The sequence below is a fragment of the Chelonia mydas genome, chromosome 13 (assembly GCF_015237465.2).
Source record: "Chelonia mydas isolate rCheMyd1 chromosome 13, rCheMyd1.pri.v2, whole genome shotgun sequence".
Classification (NCBI taxonomy): Eukaryota; Metazoa; Chordata; order Testudines; family Cheloniidae; genus Chelonia; species Chelonia mydas.
The window spans coordinates 15,338,780-15,357,722 of record NC_051253.2 but is presented as its reverse complement, the minus strand read 5'-3'; the positions used below and the strand labels follow the sequence as shown (position 1 = coordinate 15,357,722).

Here is an 18,943-nt window from a genome sequence, read left to right as displayed (position 1 = left end):
AACACAATACATTTCACCAGCATGAAATATGCATAAATGTGGGGGGGAGGGAAGGGGAGAGAGAGATTGAAAGAAAGTTTTAAAATGAACTATTAAAAAGATGTATCTTGTGTAGCTTTAGCCGAGTCTCTCTCTCTCTCTCTCTCTCTCTCTCTCACCAGCAGAAGTTGGTCCAATGAAAGATACTACCTCACCCACCTTGTCCCTCTATTGAAAAGGTGGAATTTTTACCAGGAAGGTTGATGCACTGAGAGATGCATGGGTTACTAATATCTATATTATAGTAAAATCTATAGGCCCCATCTGAGATTGAGATGTATAGCCTTTCTGTAGGCTTGGAAGGATTCGCTTTTTATCGGTAAATATCAATAAATGTTGATTTCAGCGTGCGCACACACACACACACCAACCGACAAATAAAATATTTCCCCTGAGAATGCTCAATATTTACAGATAGGCAAAATCAGAAAAATGCTGCTTGAGAAGGTATCAGACATGGATCAAAGGCTGTGTATTTTGACAGGACATGTTGACAATTTGTTTTTTAATGGTTGTAAATGTAACATTGACCCCCTTGGTTGTCGTCAGCAGGGATCAACCTGGGACCTTTTGAGCTAAATGCATGAGGCTCTACTGCCTGAGCTAAAAGACTTGTGTCTCTTAATCAACCTGTAGCAGGCTCATCAATCACTAGCTGGCCTAGCCACCACTAGAGGGAGACAGAGTGCCGCACCGAGCAAGCAGAAGTTACACAAAGTTTTAACTTAAAAAGAAAAGGAATACTTGTGGCACCTTAGAGACTAACAAATTTATTTGAGCATAAGCTACAGCTCATGAAAGCTTATGCTCAAATAAATTTGTTAGTCTTTAAGGTGCCACAAGTACTCCTTTTCTTTTTGAGGATACAGACTAACACGGCTGCTACTTTGAAAAGTTTTAACTTGTTGAGTCTCAATGTCTATTGTCATTAAATAATTATTTTCTGACCCCTCCGTCTAATCCACCCCACATAATTTCCTGCAACTGTGAAAATTTAAATTAATAATTGAAAAAAGGCTTAAAAAAATAACATCAATATTATCTATTGAAATTAGAAAAAAATAAAAATCTAATTCTCTCAAGCCTGTTTTTATAGCTCGATGCAAGTAGCTTTCTTCCCCACTGAGCAACATGACCAATGTCAGTATTGGAGGAACTGCATAGTGTTTAGCTATCATAATCATGCTCTCTCCATGAGTTAGATAGAAACAAATTTTCAGTCGCCTCTCTGCTTGCTAACAGAGAAAACTGGGCATCAGCCTGGCTGATAATTTACCCCCAAGCATGTGTGTAGAACACTGCCCTCTGCTGGACAGACTCAAAACTTCCCCAACTGTATACTGAAGTAAGGAGGCCACAAAAGCACAGCAACAAGCCTTCAGAATGGGTTCTTGCACTTCACTGAACAGCCTAACTGCCCTAGAAGAGGACTGGCATATTTTCCAAAGTCGCCTCTTATTACTGTGGACAGAGGTAACCGGAATGGGTTACCGAGCTTGACCTAAAATTTGAACCCAGAGCCACAGAAGGAAATTTAAAGTGGAGGCTGGTGGTGGAATATGCATTTCAAAATTGTTGGAATCTATTCAGTTCTATACTCTATTAAAGGTTTGGTAGGTGTTTATTTCTGACCCTGTACACCAGTTTCTAAAAAAGGGGACATAATGCACTGTAGCTAAACCCACTTTCATGATTTTTTCACCCTTTATCATCATGTTTACTAAGTCTTCATAAGCACATGAGAGTGGCAATGAAGCCCCTGTGTGCCCTGTTACCTAAAATCAGAGGCTGATCTATCCCTGAAAGGACACCCACTGAAAACGCATTGCCATTACTACCCAAGACATGGTAGATGAGACCAGCTCCAAGCCGGTTCATTGCCAGGGGTCCATGTGAGCAAAGAGTCTCTTGAATTCTGTGTGAGGATTTTATATACCTAATTCAGACTGCATAGCTGAAAGGCCAGCAGATCAACTAAAGAAGGTAAATGTAGCTGGATTTAGACCTCTAAGCCATAGTAGCCTTGATAGCCGACTTCTCAGTTTTTACCCGTGTGGTTCCCTGTATTTGTTCATTTAATGGTTGTCCTAGTTGGCAAGTCTATAACCCTACAGTGCAGTGAAATGTTCAGGAAATAGCTGATTTTTGTACTGCTTCAGGGCAGTGAGCTTTAGCAGTAAGCCCTGATGAGAGATCTGATTGTGTCAGCACTCTCTGTAGGAATGAATGAGTTGTTAGAAGAATGTAATTCTACCTTTCTAGCCCAAACCATGATCATACCAAAAGTCTTGCTTCAAACTTTGGGGGGAAATCAAAGTGTCAATCTGCATTAGGAAAACTTTGCATGATCCTCTGCAGGTCCCTTGTAGTTGTTTTTCTTAATTAGTCAACTAAGTTTTCTCGAACCAGTTACAGCCTTTGCACATTATTCACGATTCCTTATTCATTACTTTGGGATTGTTAACTAGCAAGAAAATGAGCTTTCTGCCTTAGCTGACTGAGCTGGCATGACTGATGGACTGAGACGTTCAGGAAATTCTCTTCACAGTTCTCACAAACTGAAGACTAACCGTATTATTCTGTGGATTCTATAGCAGCTGGTAGGTGATTTTCAATTGAAAGTGTACATTGCTTTTTAAGGCTCACACCAATTATTTAAGGGACACTATGTTAACTTTTCATCACACAGTAAGCCCACGTCAACTCCTAAAGGAATTTAGCATGGCTGGTAGGACAGTTGCTTCATCACTAAACGCCTATATAGAATTGCCTCTGGACTTGGCTATTCACAGTGCTTCCAAAACGCATGAAGATCAATATGTCTCTGACTTTTTATGAGCAGGCGATAGGCTGCCCTCCACCCCACCCCGAGAAGAGCCTAGAAAATTTTTCAAGATGCCCTGAGAACAAAAACTATCGCAACTTTGCCAACTCCACTGTTCCAAAGGAAGAGACTCCACCTATGGAATGTTCAGATACATCCTGGGAGACACTGTTAGGGGATGGCATCTGATCTCAGCCAATGGCATTACTCTGAGTCACGCCACTGAATGTGAGGTCGGAATGTGGCACTAGGCAGAGCTCCCCAGGAGCATCCAGTTAGAGATAACTCTCAAAGTTAGAGTTACTGCACCTTGAACACATTTAGAGCTCACCCAAAAAGGGCCACTTAGTTCTTCCTAAGGGTCAAATGTTGTGGCCCCTTTTGTTTTGTTTTTGTTTTTGGATCAAAACTCCCATTGCAGTTGTTTGTGGTAAGCTGAAGCCAGTGCTTTCATTTCACTGCGGACTTGAATTTGAGTCACCAGGGCCAAAGATACATGTCAGGGTCTGGGAGGTAAAAGGCCAGCGAATTAGTCATCCACCACTCAACCCCACCCCAAGTCTGACATTTGGTACAGTGAGAACAAGTCTTAGAGGAGCTGTCTATTGTTTAAGGAATTCGACTTGAGTTGCAATGAAACAAATACAGTAGTTGAGTAGTGAAACAGCAGGGGCAGATTGTAGTTCCAGAGCTGTTCCAAATAATCCTTAGGCCAATTCATGGAAATATACTTAGGTTTTTTTTAATAAGAAATATATATCGGACACATATTTCTATATTTTATTAAACAAAAGCTCCACTCAAAATAAAACTACTGGGAACCTCCATATAATAAAATGAGTCACACCAGGATGCAATGACTAAGTGGGAGAATGGGGAATTCCACTACCCACGCCAGCTTTTTATATGATCAATTTGCTTTCAACAGGTGATGGGAGCTTCTCTCGCTGCCTTTTGTTTATTCCAAGAAATTTCATTGTTTTTTTTTAAATGCTCTTTAAACAATTAAGTTTCAAAGCTGAATAATCAGGAACAGGCCTGCTTCCACCCAGAGCCCCCATAGTAAACAGTGAGCCAGGGAATCCAAGCCAGTAGTGGCTGCCTGTGTTAATAAGGATTTACCAGCTGTAAAATTCCAAAACCTTGTGTCATACGGGGAAACCTTCCAAAACACTGGATTCCACCCTGTCTCAGTGAGTCTCTCACAGCTATGGCAACTCAGCTTCTGCAGCCGCATTTTTAAAATATAAATATATACTTGGTGAATGTACCCTTAGATTTTTTCCCCCTGTTTTGCAGTGAGGTTTTTGGGGGTCCCCAGTTTAACATCTGACAACTTCCCCTTGGAGTGTGAGAATGCCACACCCAAGCGAGAGCATGCAGCTGGAACGGTTGGCAGTGCTTTTTCAGCAACTGTTAGACTGAGAAAAGCAGAACGTCCCATTTACCAACGAAACTTCCAGTCTGCTCAACAGAAAAAAAGACAAACTTTAAGTTGCCATGAAGGCCGACATAATAAGCATGTGGCATGTTGATGGCTGATGCTCCTCTTCAGCCAAATGCTCAAGCACTGGAATTTATCAAGGCATCTTTGTCTTTCTTCACCCAAAGCACTGCCCTCTACAGTTCGTGCTGAAACCTGACCTCTTTTGGCAGCAAAACCTCCCAGCTGGGCTCTGGGCTCCACTCTCAATTCTGCAGACATTTTTCTTTGGTGGCGTGCAAGCCATAAGGAGAGGAGATTAACTTGTAAGGCAGTCGGTCACCTTTAACTAATATAAAAAGCAGGGGGGACTCCCCACACAGAGAAGTATAATTTATTCCCCTGAACCATCCCGCTGCTCTGCAGGGGTATATTGGGAGAGGATGTGCATCCAGAAGCATCCGGCATTAAAAGATGGATTGCAGTCACAAAATGAGAGGACCAGAGAAAATCCTAGCAATCCGGTGCACCAAGAAAGGAGCAATACTAGCATTGTAGCACATTTATTTCATATAGTCCCTGAGAAAAATCTTGTTGATCCATAATCAATTGAGTAATCACATGTTCAAAGGTGACAAGCTCAGATCTATTGAGTCTTTTGCTTTTTCCAGAGTCTACAACTCCTTTTCTGGCCTCTTCTACTGAAAAACTGAATCAAATTCCTGTTGTTCCTGATGCTGAGTTCTGGGTTCAGTGAGTTATGAAAACAGAAAGTGGTGTGTGTGCATGTGCATGGTGAGATTCCTATAAAATCAGAGAGTGGTATGTTAAACTATAATCTCTTTAAGTCATGTTCTATTGCTCTGGCCGCTCTCAAAATTTAAATTTTCCCATTTCAATTCCTTTGCATTTGAAATTTGCTGTCAGAATTTACTGGGACTTCCTTGGAATCCTGCAAGTTGTTCTCTAGGGTCAGAAAGCAAACCTTTCTGCGGGGAGAAATGGGAGTGCTTTATTGTGGATCCTTAATTTTCCAGGGTGTCATTAAATCCAACAGTACAGTTGTTGAAAATGGCCTGAAATTTTTGTATTTCCCTTGGATGTTTTTGAGGTGAACGGCATGATCATTAATAAACTGGGAGGATTATTAGAAGGTAGCTGTTCCCCTATTTCTCACCTACTTTAGACTTAGTACTATGAAAAAGAGAAGAAGAATATTGCTCTAGGACAGAGATTGTCTTCTTTATACTTGGGCACAATGGGTCCCTGACCTTGACTGGGGCTCCTGGGCACTATTGTAATATAAATAAATAACTGCATATTTGAATTATGGCCTGGAAATGCATGCAATTATCCCATTAAATTGGAACTGTGAAAGTAAAACTTTAGCACTGGGAGGGCATGTGCTTCTAGTAGTTTGTGCCTGAATTTATGCACGTATATGACAATCAACGCAAGTGTGAGTGCATGTGTTTAAATTAAAGGTATGTTGGCAGGTATGGACTGCAGAATGCCTATGTGCACATTCTGGCAGGGCTCTGCACACCAGCAAAACTGTATGTCACTAAACAGCATGCCAGTCACAGCAAAGCACAGAAGAGCACTTCCAGAAGTGGCCTTAATTAGGGCCAGATTTTAAGAGCAACATCTGCAGCATTCATTTAGATTCAGTGGGATCTGGAGGTGCTCAACAGGATTTAGCCCTTGATGTGCCCATGTGCAGCTAAAGCCCCACCAAAAAATTTGTCCCCGAGATGCAACTGTGTTTAGTTTCTGTCCTTGCATGGTTTCTGTACTCTCCCCCTGCTCCCCCTTTGCAACCTGGCATTATAGAGCTAAAAGACCTGATGCTCTGGGATGCTGAGGATCCTGAACTCCCATTAAAAAATGACAGGTTTCAGAGTAGCAGCCGTATTAGTGTGTATTCACAAAAAGAACAGGAGTACTTGTGGCACCTTAGAGACTAACAAATTTATTTGAGCATAAGCTTTCGTGAGCTACAGCTCACTTCATCGGATGCATTCAGTGGAAAAGCCTGATGAAGCATCCGATGAAGTGAGCTGTAGCTCACGAAAGCTTATGCTCAAATAAATGTGTTAGTCTCTAAGGTGCCACAAGTCCTCCTTTTCTTTTTATTAAAAAATGAGGCTTTCCCCACTCCTCTGTATGCATTCAGTGCCTTTTCGGCCTGATTTTCAAAAGAACCAAGCACTTGCTGCTCCCACTGACTTCAATTGGAACTGAGGGTTCTCAGGACCAGTAGACGTCAGGCCCTAAGTGAAGAGAGAGTTAAGATTGAGCTTTTCTTATTTGATCAGCAAGTGTTCATTTTAACTACATTTTAAAGATATAGTGGCAATCCACACATTTCCTCAACTAGAGGAGGAGATTATAAAAGCCACAGTTTCCTTTAAACTATGGTAGACAGCAGCGTATAATGTATTTCAGTAGGATTGACAACAAGCATCCAGTTTATCTTCCTCTTTAGAGGAGAAATGCCAAACAATAGAAAGTGCCCCTACGCTCACCTGCTTTGAATGATACGCTCCAGGAATATTTAAAGAGTTCAACCTTTGACAGAAAAATTGATGTAAAATCTGGTTTTTTTACAATTTCAGTGATATGTTTCTGAGAACTGGCCGTACTTGCCCACTGTCAGCGTACTGATGTGTGTGGTGAAGGCTGTGCTGGTGTTAGAAATCAGCAACAGAAATAGTGCAAATGAACTCAGTTGTTTATTATTAGAGGGCAGTGCGGGATGGGTATTCAAAAAACTTGGCTTGCGTATTTGCATGTCTACCTGTGTGCCGGCATAATTACTTTGTGCAAAGCAGGCACATGGAGCACAAATGGTTTATTAGGCACATTTGAACATGCAATCACCCACTTTGTGTATGCAATCAGGGACTTGCTCACACAAAGTAGAAGCACGTGTATATGTGCACAAGAGCAGTTACAGTAGCTGCTTTGACAGCTGTACCCAAACAATCTCTCTGACATATTGTGGATTTCCAGCCACCAGCTGAAGTTAAGCATGGCTAAAACACAGCTCCGAACTTCCCCCCAAAACATTCCCTACTGCCTCCTTTCTCAATCACTAGGGACAACACCATCATCTTGCCTGTCAAATAGGCCTGTAACCTGAGCATCATCTTTAACTCAGACCTCTCTCTAGATCCTCATATCTGGGCTATGTCTAAATCTTGCCAATTCTTTCTGCATAACATCTCTAAGACACAGCCTTTCTTATCCAGCCACACAGCTAAAACTCTCATCCGGGCTCTTTATCATCATGCATCTCAATTACAGAAACAGCCTTCTCTCTGGCCATTGACAAGTGCAAACCTGCCCTGCTCTTATCCACTCAGAATGCTGCTGCAAAGAGCATTTTCCTAGCCTATCACTTTGGTCAACACAAGTTGCTTGTATTCACTTTCAAGGCCCTTCATAGCCAAAACCCACCCTACCTGTCATCTGTCACTCATGACTGAGCTGTTGATGCCAGCCTCCATTGCCCACTTGTTACATTTTCAAACAAGCCCCTTTGTGCTGCCCCCTACACTTGGGAGAATCTTCCTGTGAACATCTGCACAGCTACCTCATTATCTACCTTCAAATCCTTCCTCAACACTCTTTTGCTTTGATCCCTACAAAAAACTGGACAACCATTAGACTGCTGGTGTGCAGAGAGCACAGCCTGTCATCCTGACCAATATTGTCTCACTGTTTCCCTGTGCTCCCCTATCTGCCTGTATCCATCTTTTGTCCCTTGTCTTATACTTAGCTTGTAAGCCCCTTGGGGAAGGGATCATCTTTTTGTTCTGTGTTTGCACAGTGTCTACTAAAGTTGGCTCACAGTCCATGACTGGGGCGCTATGGCACTATAATAAATAAGAACAGAGCAATGAACAGATGTGCTCCTTAACAGAATAGGGACTTTCCTTTTGGATTCACTGTGAGGATGGTTTTGGGATCACTGAGACTGGGGTCTCAGTGGGGATGGTGGTGGGGTCACTGAGACTGGATGTAAATCAGGATGAGAAATCTATCCACCTTTTGTAGCTACCAGGGAAACACAAACTGTTTTTGCCTAATTTGAAGCCTGCTCAGATATCATGGGTTGAAAAGTTCATCTCAAAACTTTAACAATATCAGGTTCCAATTCTGCGTAGGGCAGACTGTGGGAAAGGGAACAGAGAGCAGCGGAGAAAATTTCTAGTGGACCAATTAATACGCTGGGCCAAATTCGGGATTCCTTACACTGGTGCAAGCAACCCTGGTGAAGACCATTTTATTATTCCCACTGGTAGGGCAGGTCTATCGCCTGCAGTATATTTTGTACTTAAGCAGAACCACGGACAATGGCAGGGAATTGCAGGAGATACTTTGTATCATTTTCTCCCCTGAGCCATTTTCCCAAAATGATCAGCCTGGATGGACACTAAAGGGCTAAAGCCTGTACTTGCTGAATTTCCAGCCCAACAGATGGTGCTTACAACATCAAAGCAAACAGTAATTTTTTTAGACTTAGTCGGTAGTTGACATAACACAGCATGACACTGTGATGACAAATTATACCTGTAACGTATGTTATGTCATGCAGTCTCTTGCACGACATAGTGAATGCTACTGAGACACCTTAAAAAATGAAGCAGCGGACTCTGTACAACTTCCTGCGGGTGGAACAAGAAGAGGGTTGGCAGTCAGGGAGTCGTGAGCTTTCGTCTTGGCTCTGCCACTTATTTTCTGTGTTGAGTTTGGCAAGTGCCTCAAGTTCTCCCATGTGTACAAAGAGATAATATCGACGGTGCGGTCGTAGATGACTCGTGCCTCCCTATACGGGGTGTGGGGGGGTTACACTAAAGGGGAGGACATGTGACTGCTCCACGTGTCTACCCTGCCCAGTGACACCCCCGCACACACCCTGTGCTCAGCCCTGCGCCCAGCCCTGAGTCACTATGCTCGCCCCAACCCATATTACCTGCAGGGGGAGGCTCTGACCATCTCGCCCTGCACCTCCCCCCAACACACATGTTCAGCCACTCTCCCTGGTAGCCATGGCGGGGACAGAGGCCAAGTGAGCTAGAAACATGCTGGGGGGACAGGGTGCTCCTACTTGCTTGGCCACTGTCCCCGGCAGCTAGGGCAGCAGTGGGCTGCTCCCCGCCTGGACCCAGCTGCCAGGGACAGGGGCCGAGCAAGCCGGAGCCCCTCCTCCCCTGCCCCACCCACAGCATGCTAGACCCCTGTCCCTGGCAGCTGCGACTGGGCAACCACATGGAGCTCCTTTGAAGTCAGTCGGCCTCCATATAGAGTCAGGGGTTCATGTATGTACATTGCTACCAGATTGGAGCCTTAGATACCATAGAGATGGGAACCTCAGAAATGTGAGATAGACAGACTCCAGGGGGAGAAAAAAATCAGGACTCTGCTGTCTGAATCTGGAGGGTTGAAGTTATTTTTCTTAAATGGACTTTAAGCATCAATGCATCAGAGACCTCAACAGCTGCACCAAGTTCAAAGGGCACAGAGGCAGCCACCTCCTCTCCCTACACTGTATAGCTGAGTTAATGAAAGATTTATGGTGGATCTGCTCCAAAGACATACACTTTCCATCTGGGTTGTTCTTCCACCTCCCGCATTGTCCTACAGATGATTCATGATGTCTATGTGGCCACCATAAGAGTTTGGCAAAGGAAAACACCGTGCATATGTACGATTCTCCCAGAGGAATACGAAGCTTTTCTAACACTTGCAAAAAGCAGCAGTAACCAGCACACAAAATGGGAGTAAATACAATGCAACTGAAGGCATGTAATTTGCAAATTACTACATGGTAATTAAAACAAATCTAAAAGGGAAATTCCAGAACTTTTTTTACATGGATTTTACTAGAAAGATCGAGACTCAACCAAAACATGGACAGCCTTGAATTTCTGGACCTTTGAAACCCTTCTCCGACATTGGAGCCCTCCTCTACCAAGGTCGAGAAAAAAGAATAATTTGGCCTCAGAAAATGAATTCTTGTCTGCAGAATCACTTGCTCCCTTATCAAATTTTATAGACTCAGGTATTATATTTACTTGAATTAGCACCAAGTAAGTGCAAATTTTAACCCACTTTCAGCCAGATTCTGAACTGATGTAAATCAGTGTAGCTCCATTAACTTCACTCAGCTATAATGACTTACACCAACTGAGGATCTGGCCCTTAGTTCTGAGATGCCTTCTTAATAAAAGCATGCAATGCAGTACATGGTTGGAGCTCAAGACTACAGTGCTTAACAGTAGCGCCCAGCCACTGAAGTTCACTTCCTGCTACCATTTCCTGTACCAGTCTTAAAACGACAGTCTTTTATACAGTGCTTGTTTGTGTTGTGGTCAGTACAACAGAACAAGCACCAGTTATTTTAACATTGCCAGCCAAAAATATTTCAACCTATCACCTAATGAGTTGCCCAGGGAAAAATCTATAATGCCCTCCTTGCTGTAATGAAATAGTTTGTACATAAAATCCAGTAACATTTACCATTGTTCCTTATGGATGCATGGAATATTGTATGTTAGTATCAAATATGGGTAGAGTTTCATTTCTCTAATGATGAATGTTGAGTTGTCTATAAAAGCCAAAGAAGAAATTGAAAGGTCATCTCAGGAATGGCAAATTTAGGGTTTCAGTTTAGAGAGTCAAGTTTAATTTATCATGAAACACTTTAATAGCACTTTAGCTCTGTTTCTTATTGCACACCATGTCATACATCCTCAGTTCCCAGTTCAATGGAGAGACTGGCCTTTTGACCCCACATCCAAACACACCCAGATTCTGGAGCGTTTGCAATTCAGATCAAAATTGTCAGATTGAGCAAATCTCAGATTCACAGCGAAAAAGGTTCATTAAAATTTCTTGCTGCATGGAGATGTGTGTGCTAGTCAATTCTAATCCTCACCCCCGCTGGTTCTGTCAGCTGGGTTGCTAGGGTGGCCTGAAACTTCACCTTTTAAGGATCACGTCATCGAAGCATGTTCAGAGCAGGTGTACACACTGTACAGCATTTAAACGCCCATACTTGCTAGTGCCCTGTTTACACTAGCGCTCCCACCCTTGCTAGCACTGATGGACCTGAAATGGGGACAGCCAGTGTTGGAAATTTTTGAGACAATTTCCCCATGTGGACAAGCCCCATGAGTTCACAAAGTGAAACTCAGAGATAATCATACTTTCCCTGTGTGCTGGTGCAGCTTCCTTCCTTCACAAAGATATAATCCTTGCATAGGCTCACTAGGGCAGCTTCGCTATCTGAAAGCGGAAGCAACAATGACGGGGGCACCAGAAAGATGTACAACCCACCTACCATGGGTTTATTTTGGCTTTGTTTGCTTCTGAACAGCTTATCAGTGTTTCTTATAAGATAGCATGAAGATCAGAGTTGCAGCATGCAAGCTACTCCTTTAAAAAAAACTTCTTAGTGTTTCTCCAGCAGCTTGCACCCAAGGATCTCAAATACTGTTATAAACATTAATAAATTAGGTCTCACACCCTCACTCTGAGGCAGGGGATTGCACTATCCCTCTCGTTGTTTCCTGGTGCTCTCCTGTCTGTCTGTTTTGTCTCCACCTGTTAGCTCTTGTCTTAGGCCACGTCTACACTACCTACCGGATCGGCAGGTAGTGATCGATCTATCAGGGACTGATTTATCACGTCTAGTGTAGACGCGATAAATCGATCCCCGATCGCTCTGCCGTCGACTCTGGAACTCCACCACGGCGAGAGGTGGAAGCGGAGTCTACGGGGGAGTGGTGGCCGTCGATCCCGCGCCTCGAGGACGCAAAGTAAGTGTTTCTAAGTTGATCTAAGATACGTCGACTTCAGCTATGCTATTCTCGTAGCTGAAGTTGCGTATCTTAGATTGATCCCCCCCCCCCACAGTGTAGTACAGGCCTTAGACTTAGACTGTAAATTCTTTGGGGACAGGGACTATCCTTTTGTTTTATGTTTGTACAGTACCTAGCACAATAGGGTCCCGGTCCATGACTGGGGCTTGTAGGTTCTCCAGTAATGCATGTAATTATTAATACTACTAATAATCCCCATTTTATAGATAAGGAAACTGAAGCACAGAGGCCCTGATTATCAGAGGTGCTGAGCACCTGCAGCTCCCACTGGTTTCAAATAGCTGGGAACAGAACCATCTTTCACCTTCAGTGCCTTAACCACAAGAGTCCTATCCTTCCTCTCTTCTTGGACTGATATTCCCTACATCCTGCTATTTGGAAGGTACCCCTGGCAAGAATTAAGGCATTTGCTGAAGCAGATCAAAATTAATCTCAGCATCATTTGCTTGGGGTTAGCTATGAAGATATGAGCTATATTTTTGCTCTGTTATCAAAAAGACTTCCTTTGCGCCGTCAGTTTGTAAAAATGGTGCTCTGGCTGTATTGGAAAGATTTTCAATCCCATCACATTCTGTTGTTTGGAAGACACCTAATGTTCCACTACCCACACACAGTCTCCATTAACTGTGTCTCATATTTTCTCTCTGGTAGTACGTCCATGCAATGCCACCCAGATAGCATTACATGGCGTTCCACAATCTGATGGATGGGGATCATTCCAGGTTGAAAACATCAATCTCAGACTGATTTTAGGTCTTTATTCTTCTTAGAGTAGATGCCCTTAGATTTCACGTGGTCAGAACTCTTGTTTATTTCACTTTCTAACATCCATTTTGGTCACAAATTTCTCTGGAAGTCCTATGGAAATAGCAGGAGGGGATTTCAGATGCTGCTTCAAAATGGCATTGAGAGGAGCCATTGACCCTCTTTAGTCTCTGCAAAACAGCTAGCAGTGCTATGCTACCAAACATACTCTCATGCACCCCAGCAATTCACTGACATTGACGGAACAATGGCAGCACAGCAGGGAAAGAATCAACACACAGGCCTAATCAGAAAAAAAGTGAACCAAGAAATTGCTCTGACTGACATTAAAAGTTCCAAGGAAGGATTGGTGGCCCACAGACCGCTGGTCTCTCCACTAAATAGCAACACACTTTCTGATGGTGCGTGGAGCAACTGAGGCTGACCGCACTTTTTATTTTTAATTACGTCTATATTGGGCAATTACTGGCCCTAGCCTTCATTCCCCCCCGCCCCAAAAAAGACAATTATCATTAATCAGACATGTTGTATTAAAATTATACACTGCTCAAGAGACCCAAGCCCAATTACTCCTATGAGACCTTGGGCACATCACTTAATCGTTCCATGCCTCAGTTTACCTACCCATAAAATGGGAACAACACTATTTGCCTTATCTTCCGAGGGCATTTCAAAGCTCAGTTAAAAGGGACAGATTCCGCCTCTTTTGTTCAGGAGTCCCTTACTCCTCAACTAGTCCTACTGAAATCAACACGAGCACAAGCAGCAGAATCCGGCCCTCCGCATTTGTAAAATGCTTTGTGATCCTTGGATGAAAGGGGCTGTATTCTGTTAGACTTCATTATTATTCCTATGTAGTGCATTGTTTAAAATATAAAAGTCAAGTCTCTTGTAGGATAAGTTATACAAAACTAGACAACTTGTAAAAATAATATGGGTCCTTTTTCTGAGAACAAGAGAAAATGTAGAATAGTGCATATACTGCTTAGAGAGTGGGCTAAGCTGCGTTCATGCATATGTAATCAGAACAGCAACAAGGCTCCTCTCTGGGAAAAGAGGTAATGAACAACAGCAGAATGCATTTGTTTGCATTCCGCCCCGGTAAATATGGTAGTCTGGATTTGTGCTACCTTGCTTAAAACCATTACCAGGGCTTCTCAAACTTCACTCCTTCTGACTACAAAAATTACTACACAACCCCAGGAGGGGGGACCGAAGCCTGAGCCCTTCCACTCTGGGTGAGGGGGCCAAAGCCCGACCCACCGTTTGAGAACCGCTGCATTAGACCATGCTGAACATATTTTTTGAGGTCAGGTATACTTTGACTCAGAAACCAAAGGGTTGCTGATTCTTATTTTGACATGCCATTATGAACACACAGTCAGGAGAGGTCAGCAAAGATGGTAAGGTTGACGCAAGGAAAACTAAAAATCCCTGCGCAACTATCATTATTTTCATTCTAGCAACACTGCGAGGTTTCAGTGGTAGGCACTGTAAAAACGTATAACAGGCTGTACGCTTGTAGAGGCAGGGACTCCCTAAGGGCTTGTCTACGCAGTGGGGTAATGCACATCACAGGGGTGTGATTCCTAAAGCGCACTAATGTGCAGCACATTAATTGATCCATGTAGACCCCGCTGGAGCACACTAAACAGTTGCAAACAGTACTACGTTAAAGTGCACTAGGGAACCTCTAGTGCACTCCAGCGGGGTCTATACGGACCAATCAATGTGCAATTCAGCTGACTTGGGCTCACAGGACTCAGGCTGTGGGGCTAACAATTGCAGTGCAGACATTCAGGCTGGGGCCGGAGCACAGGCTCAGAGACCCTCCATCTTTGTGGGGTCTCAGAGCCTGGGCTCCAATCTGAGCCCAAACATCGACATTGCAATTTTATAGTGACTCAGCATGAGCCCTGCAAGCTCGAGTCAGCTGACTCAGGCCAGCTGCAGCCATGCTGAGGGTCTTTTATCTATACAGACATACCCTCAGTGCCTTACAGAATCAGTCTCTTAGTCAAGAAAATGTATATCAATATGATACAAGTTTTGGATCAAGAACAATATCAAGTTAGTTGGATTATAAAAAGGGTTGTGCAAAAGTGGAAATAATTTTTTGTGAAATTTCTCATGAAACTATTTTCCAATTCATTTCAGGACTTTTCACATGCCTGAAATTTCACTTTTCTATGGAGAAGCTATTTTCACATTGAAAATGTGGAAAATTATGATTTTGTTGTTGTTTTGCACTTAAAATTGTTCTCTCTAAAGAAAAGATTGAAATTATAGGTATGCAATATATATGCAACAATATAGGAGATTAAAAGTAACTTTCTTTTGCATTTCAAGATGAATACAAAAATCATCCTACTTTTACAAAAAAATACACGATTCATGTTTTTTTCAAAGAAGACGGACTCATTTTGTACTAGATTTGCAATAGAAAAAATTCAGTTTCAAATATATCTATGATAGTATTTAGCTTTTAAAAAATGAAATACAATTAGCATTAGAAAATTGCAACAATATACCTAAATGTCATCTTTGTACTCCTCTGGGCCCTGCATAACAAGGTGGCCTTGATTTACCATTTATTTATTGGAGCCTGAAAATTAAGGGCCTATCGCAGATATTTACGCCTACGAGTAACTTTACGTTATATGATTAGCTCCATAGAATAGCTTTACTCATGTGAACTTTAGTGGGATTACTCATATGAGTACAGATACTCATAATGTGTGACATATTTTTAAGACTAAGACTATACATTTCATCAGGGAAACACTGCAAATCTGCCTTACCTGACGACTTCTCAGTGAATACAACTTTAGACTCTGCTGTGAAATTCTGACCAGACAGGATCATCTGCTGTCCGCCGTAAACTAGGCAGCTCTCAATATCTTGTCTTTCAACCATTGGAAGCTCATGAGCAGATCTTTGGGCTGTGGACAAAATGCAGACATGAATGAAATCAAATATGGTTTACCAGGACTTTCCAGATCTTCACAGAACTATCCACGGATTGATCTTGTCATCGTTACCATCCTCTTGCTGCCAAGGAGCTTCTCTAAGATGCTAAATTTAGGTTAAAAAGGAAAAATAAGCTTACTCAAGACCTTTTATTTGGAATCATTCAGGAGCTGGCTCCAAAGCTGTAGCTGGGCTGGCCTTACTCCTTGTCCTTGACAAAGGACAACTTGGATGAATGAGCTGGAGCGTGCCCATGTCTGTTTCCGAATAAATGGCCAAATTTTAAATGCTCACACACTACAATCCTGGAGCCTTAACATTCCACCTGCAAGAAGGATTCCACTGAACAACACTGAATTCCTTTTTAAGAGAACCAATGCAAAACTCCACGCCTGTCCAGCAGGACAGACAACATGAAAAGGCTTCAGAACAAGCCGTTCAAAAATGCACAACTGCTGTGTACACAAAGCCCTGAGAGAGAGTTATGAAGCACATGAGGCTCTTCTACAGAAATGTAATATAGCATCTTCCAGATCATAATCACTGATTAACATGAGTTCGAACAATTCATACCGGCAGGAAAAAAGCTTCTAGGAATCACATCTCCATCCACATTAACCTGTTTCCTCAAGCAAGCCTGCTTGTTCACAAGCAGCAGTATCTGAAAAAAAGCCATGATCCAGGAGTCCTTCCCCAGAATAGACATCTGGAAAGGATCAAACACCATCCTGGGACCAGGCCTGGTGTTTAGCCCAAATGTATTTCTGTGCGCAATATTGCAAGTGATGCTATGGAGGCTGGGTACAGGCTCAGCTGACAAACTCCACCTCCAATCCCAGAATACACTTTATGCTTATTTTAAAAATTTAGTCTGGTATTTATCACAGTAACTGTGTCATTGTAGATTTTTTTGTTTTGTTTTGCTTTGAATTTAGGACAATCGTTTGCCTTATTGTGCCCGTCAAATGTATTATGACAGCTGGTCTAAGAAGATGCCAATTAAGAGTATCTTTGCAGAAAACTTTCACAGAAGCTGTTAATTTCTTCCACATGACTGTATGATTAATCCCTCTTTTTAAATACTCAAGTTTTGATGAGTTCATAATTGGATTTATCACAAAGACAGATTTATAGCCCTGAAAGCTTAAGAGTAAATAATATTCATCAAAAACCCATCTACTACATTTTAAGGAGGACACACTTAAACTTCACCTGGGTTTGAATGTCCTCGCATTCAATACAGTGTCATGTCAGAATGAAGGCGTGATGTTTCTTTATAGGGTCACTATGGGCCTAATTTTCAATGGAGCACAGCACGCACCGCAGCGTCCATTGATTTCAGCGAGTGAGGCAGGAAGCCTTAAATCCAGTTTCCTTAAGGGCATATGCTTCCTCCTGCTTCTGGGCCCTGCTTTTCCTTTTAAAGGGGCCCACAGAGGGGAACAGATGCACTGGGAGGTGTGCATGCATTCCAAACCCTAGTGTTCCTTTATGGGCACCTTTAATTCTAAAAAGTACTTTTCACACTGGCCCATGCAACTATGTATTCAAAATCCACACTTGATTTGCCCCTGTAGATTCAGCAACCGTGTGGCCAAATCTTGCAACTGCATACACATATCGGCAATTACAGTCATTTGCCTGCATAATTACCAATGTGCGCATGCAGCGATCATAACTACATGTATAAATTAGGCCCACGGTTGCAAGTGAATTTTGTGCATCCAACTGCACCTCTTGTTCCCCTGAAAATTGTGCTTGCATATTGGGATCATTTTGCCCATCATTGAAAGGCAGCCATTTCTGGGGATAGAATGGTGACAACTCCCCTCCCTCCCCCCGAAATACTAGATGACACTTTAGGACAGTGAAACATTCCATATCTAATTAATATGTCAGGATCGGAGGATTAAAAATATCAGTCCTAAGAATTTCAATCACAGGGTTTGGTTTTTCTCCTTGAGGCTGGCATAAGGTTAATGGAAGCACATGGGGAAGAGGTGGGGTCATGGTGCATAACATGGTTTATTCAGATGACATTTACCTGTATGCATCCAGCTGCCATTAAGTTGTTTGCAAATTCAATATTCTATTATTAATTATTATTATTTACTATTATTTTTAATGTATTATTTTCTCCCTGAGCCACAATTGTAACAGAACTGACAAAGAAATTAGGATCTTAACATATGCCATGTTTTCACTTGTAAGAGGACAGAAGATTCACTGGTGTGTTGCTTCCGCAGGATTATTTTGTTTTCCTTTGCAAGGAATATTAATCACCAGTAAATCCCCTTCCTCTAAAGCTCATGAGGGATGGCCTGTATGCAATAATTTCACATTATTTCTTCTTCTCCCCCAGGGGTCGGCACTTCATAAAGTGACCTCCAGCTACTGTAGTTTATGAGCTTGAATAAATAAAACACTGTTGATTTAGCCAGTTGGGGTGTTTACTTTCAATAGCAACTGTTACTGACATAAGGCAGCAAAGCAAATGTTAAAGAAATACTCGCACTTGGCCTAAAGCAGCATGTCAACCTATTAAAGTCTGCACTATTTTTCTATTTTATTTGACTGTCTGCAAATCAAGATGTCATGGATCCTCAGTGCCAAGAAATACAATACGCCCAGCGACATGAGAGAAAAAGGGAACTGCTGTCTGGGGGTGTGTGCTGTGCCTCTGCAAGCCCCAGCCTCACAAAAGGGGAGGAGGGAGGGTAAGGGGGAAGCAAATCGCTCCACATGCCACGCTTCAGACGTGCAGAGCACACGACAGGCAGAATGTGTTCTGGCAGGAAGGGAGGTGGCTCCTACATCTTTCTGGTAGTGCAGCATGCTTTCCTCATTCACATTCATAGATCCAAGGCCAGAAGGGGCCATTGGGATCATCTAGTCTGACCTCCTACATAACACAGGCCAGAGAACTGCCCCCAAACAATTCCTAGAGCAGATCTTTTTAAAAAGCATCCAACCTTGATGCCAGATAATGAGGAAGAGGGTGAGTCCATGCCTCCCTTAGCATTTTGGGGT

At 42.7% G+C, this 18,943-nt stretch overlaps 1 protein-coding gene across 9 annotated transcripts in view; it reads right to left on the bottom strand.

The window, feature by feature from the left end:
• NFATC2 (nuclear factor of activated T cells 2) overlaps positions 1–18,943 on the bottom strand; it is a 133,501-nt gene that overhangs the window by 53,576 nt on the left and 60,982 nt on the right. For all 9 annotated transcript variants that reach the window (XM_027822231.3, XM_043526784.1, XM_037915614.2 and 6 more), the window contains exon 6: positions 15,745–15,885. In XM_027822231.3, coding sequence (XP_027678032.1) covers positions 15,745–15,885 — 141 coding nt within the window. The remainder of the gene's footprint in view (positions 1–15,744; positions 15,886–18,943) is intronic.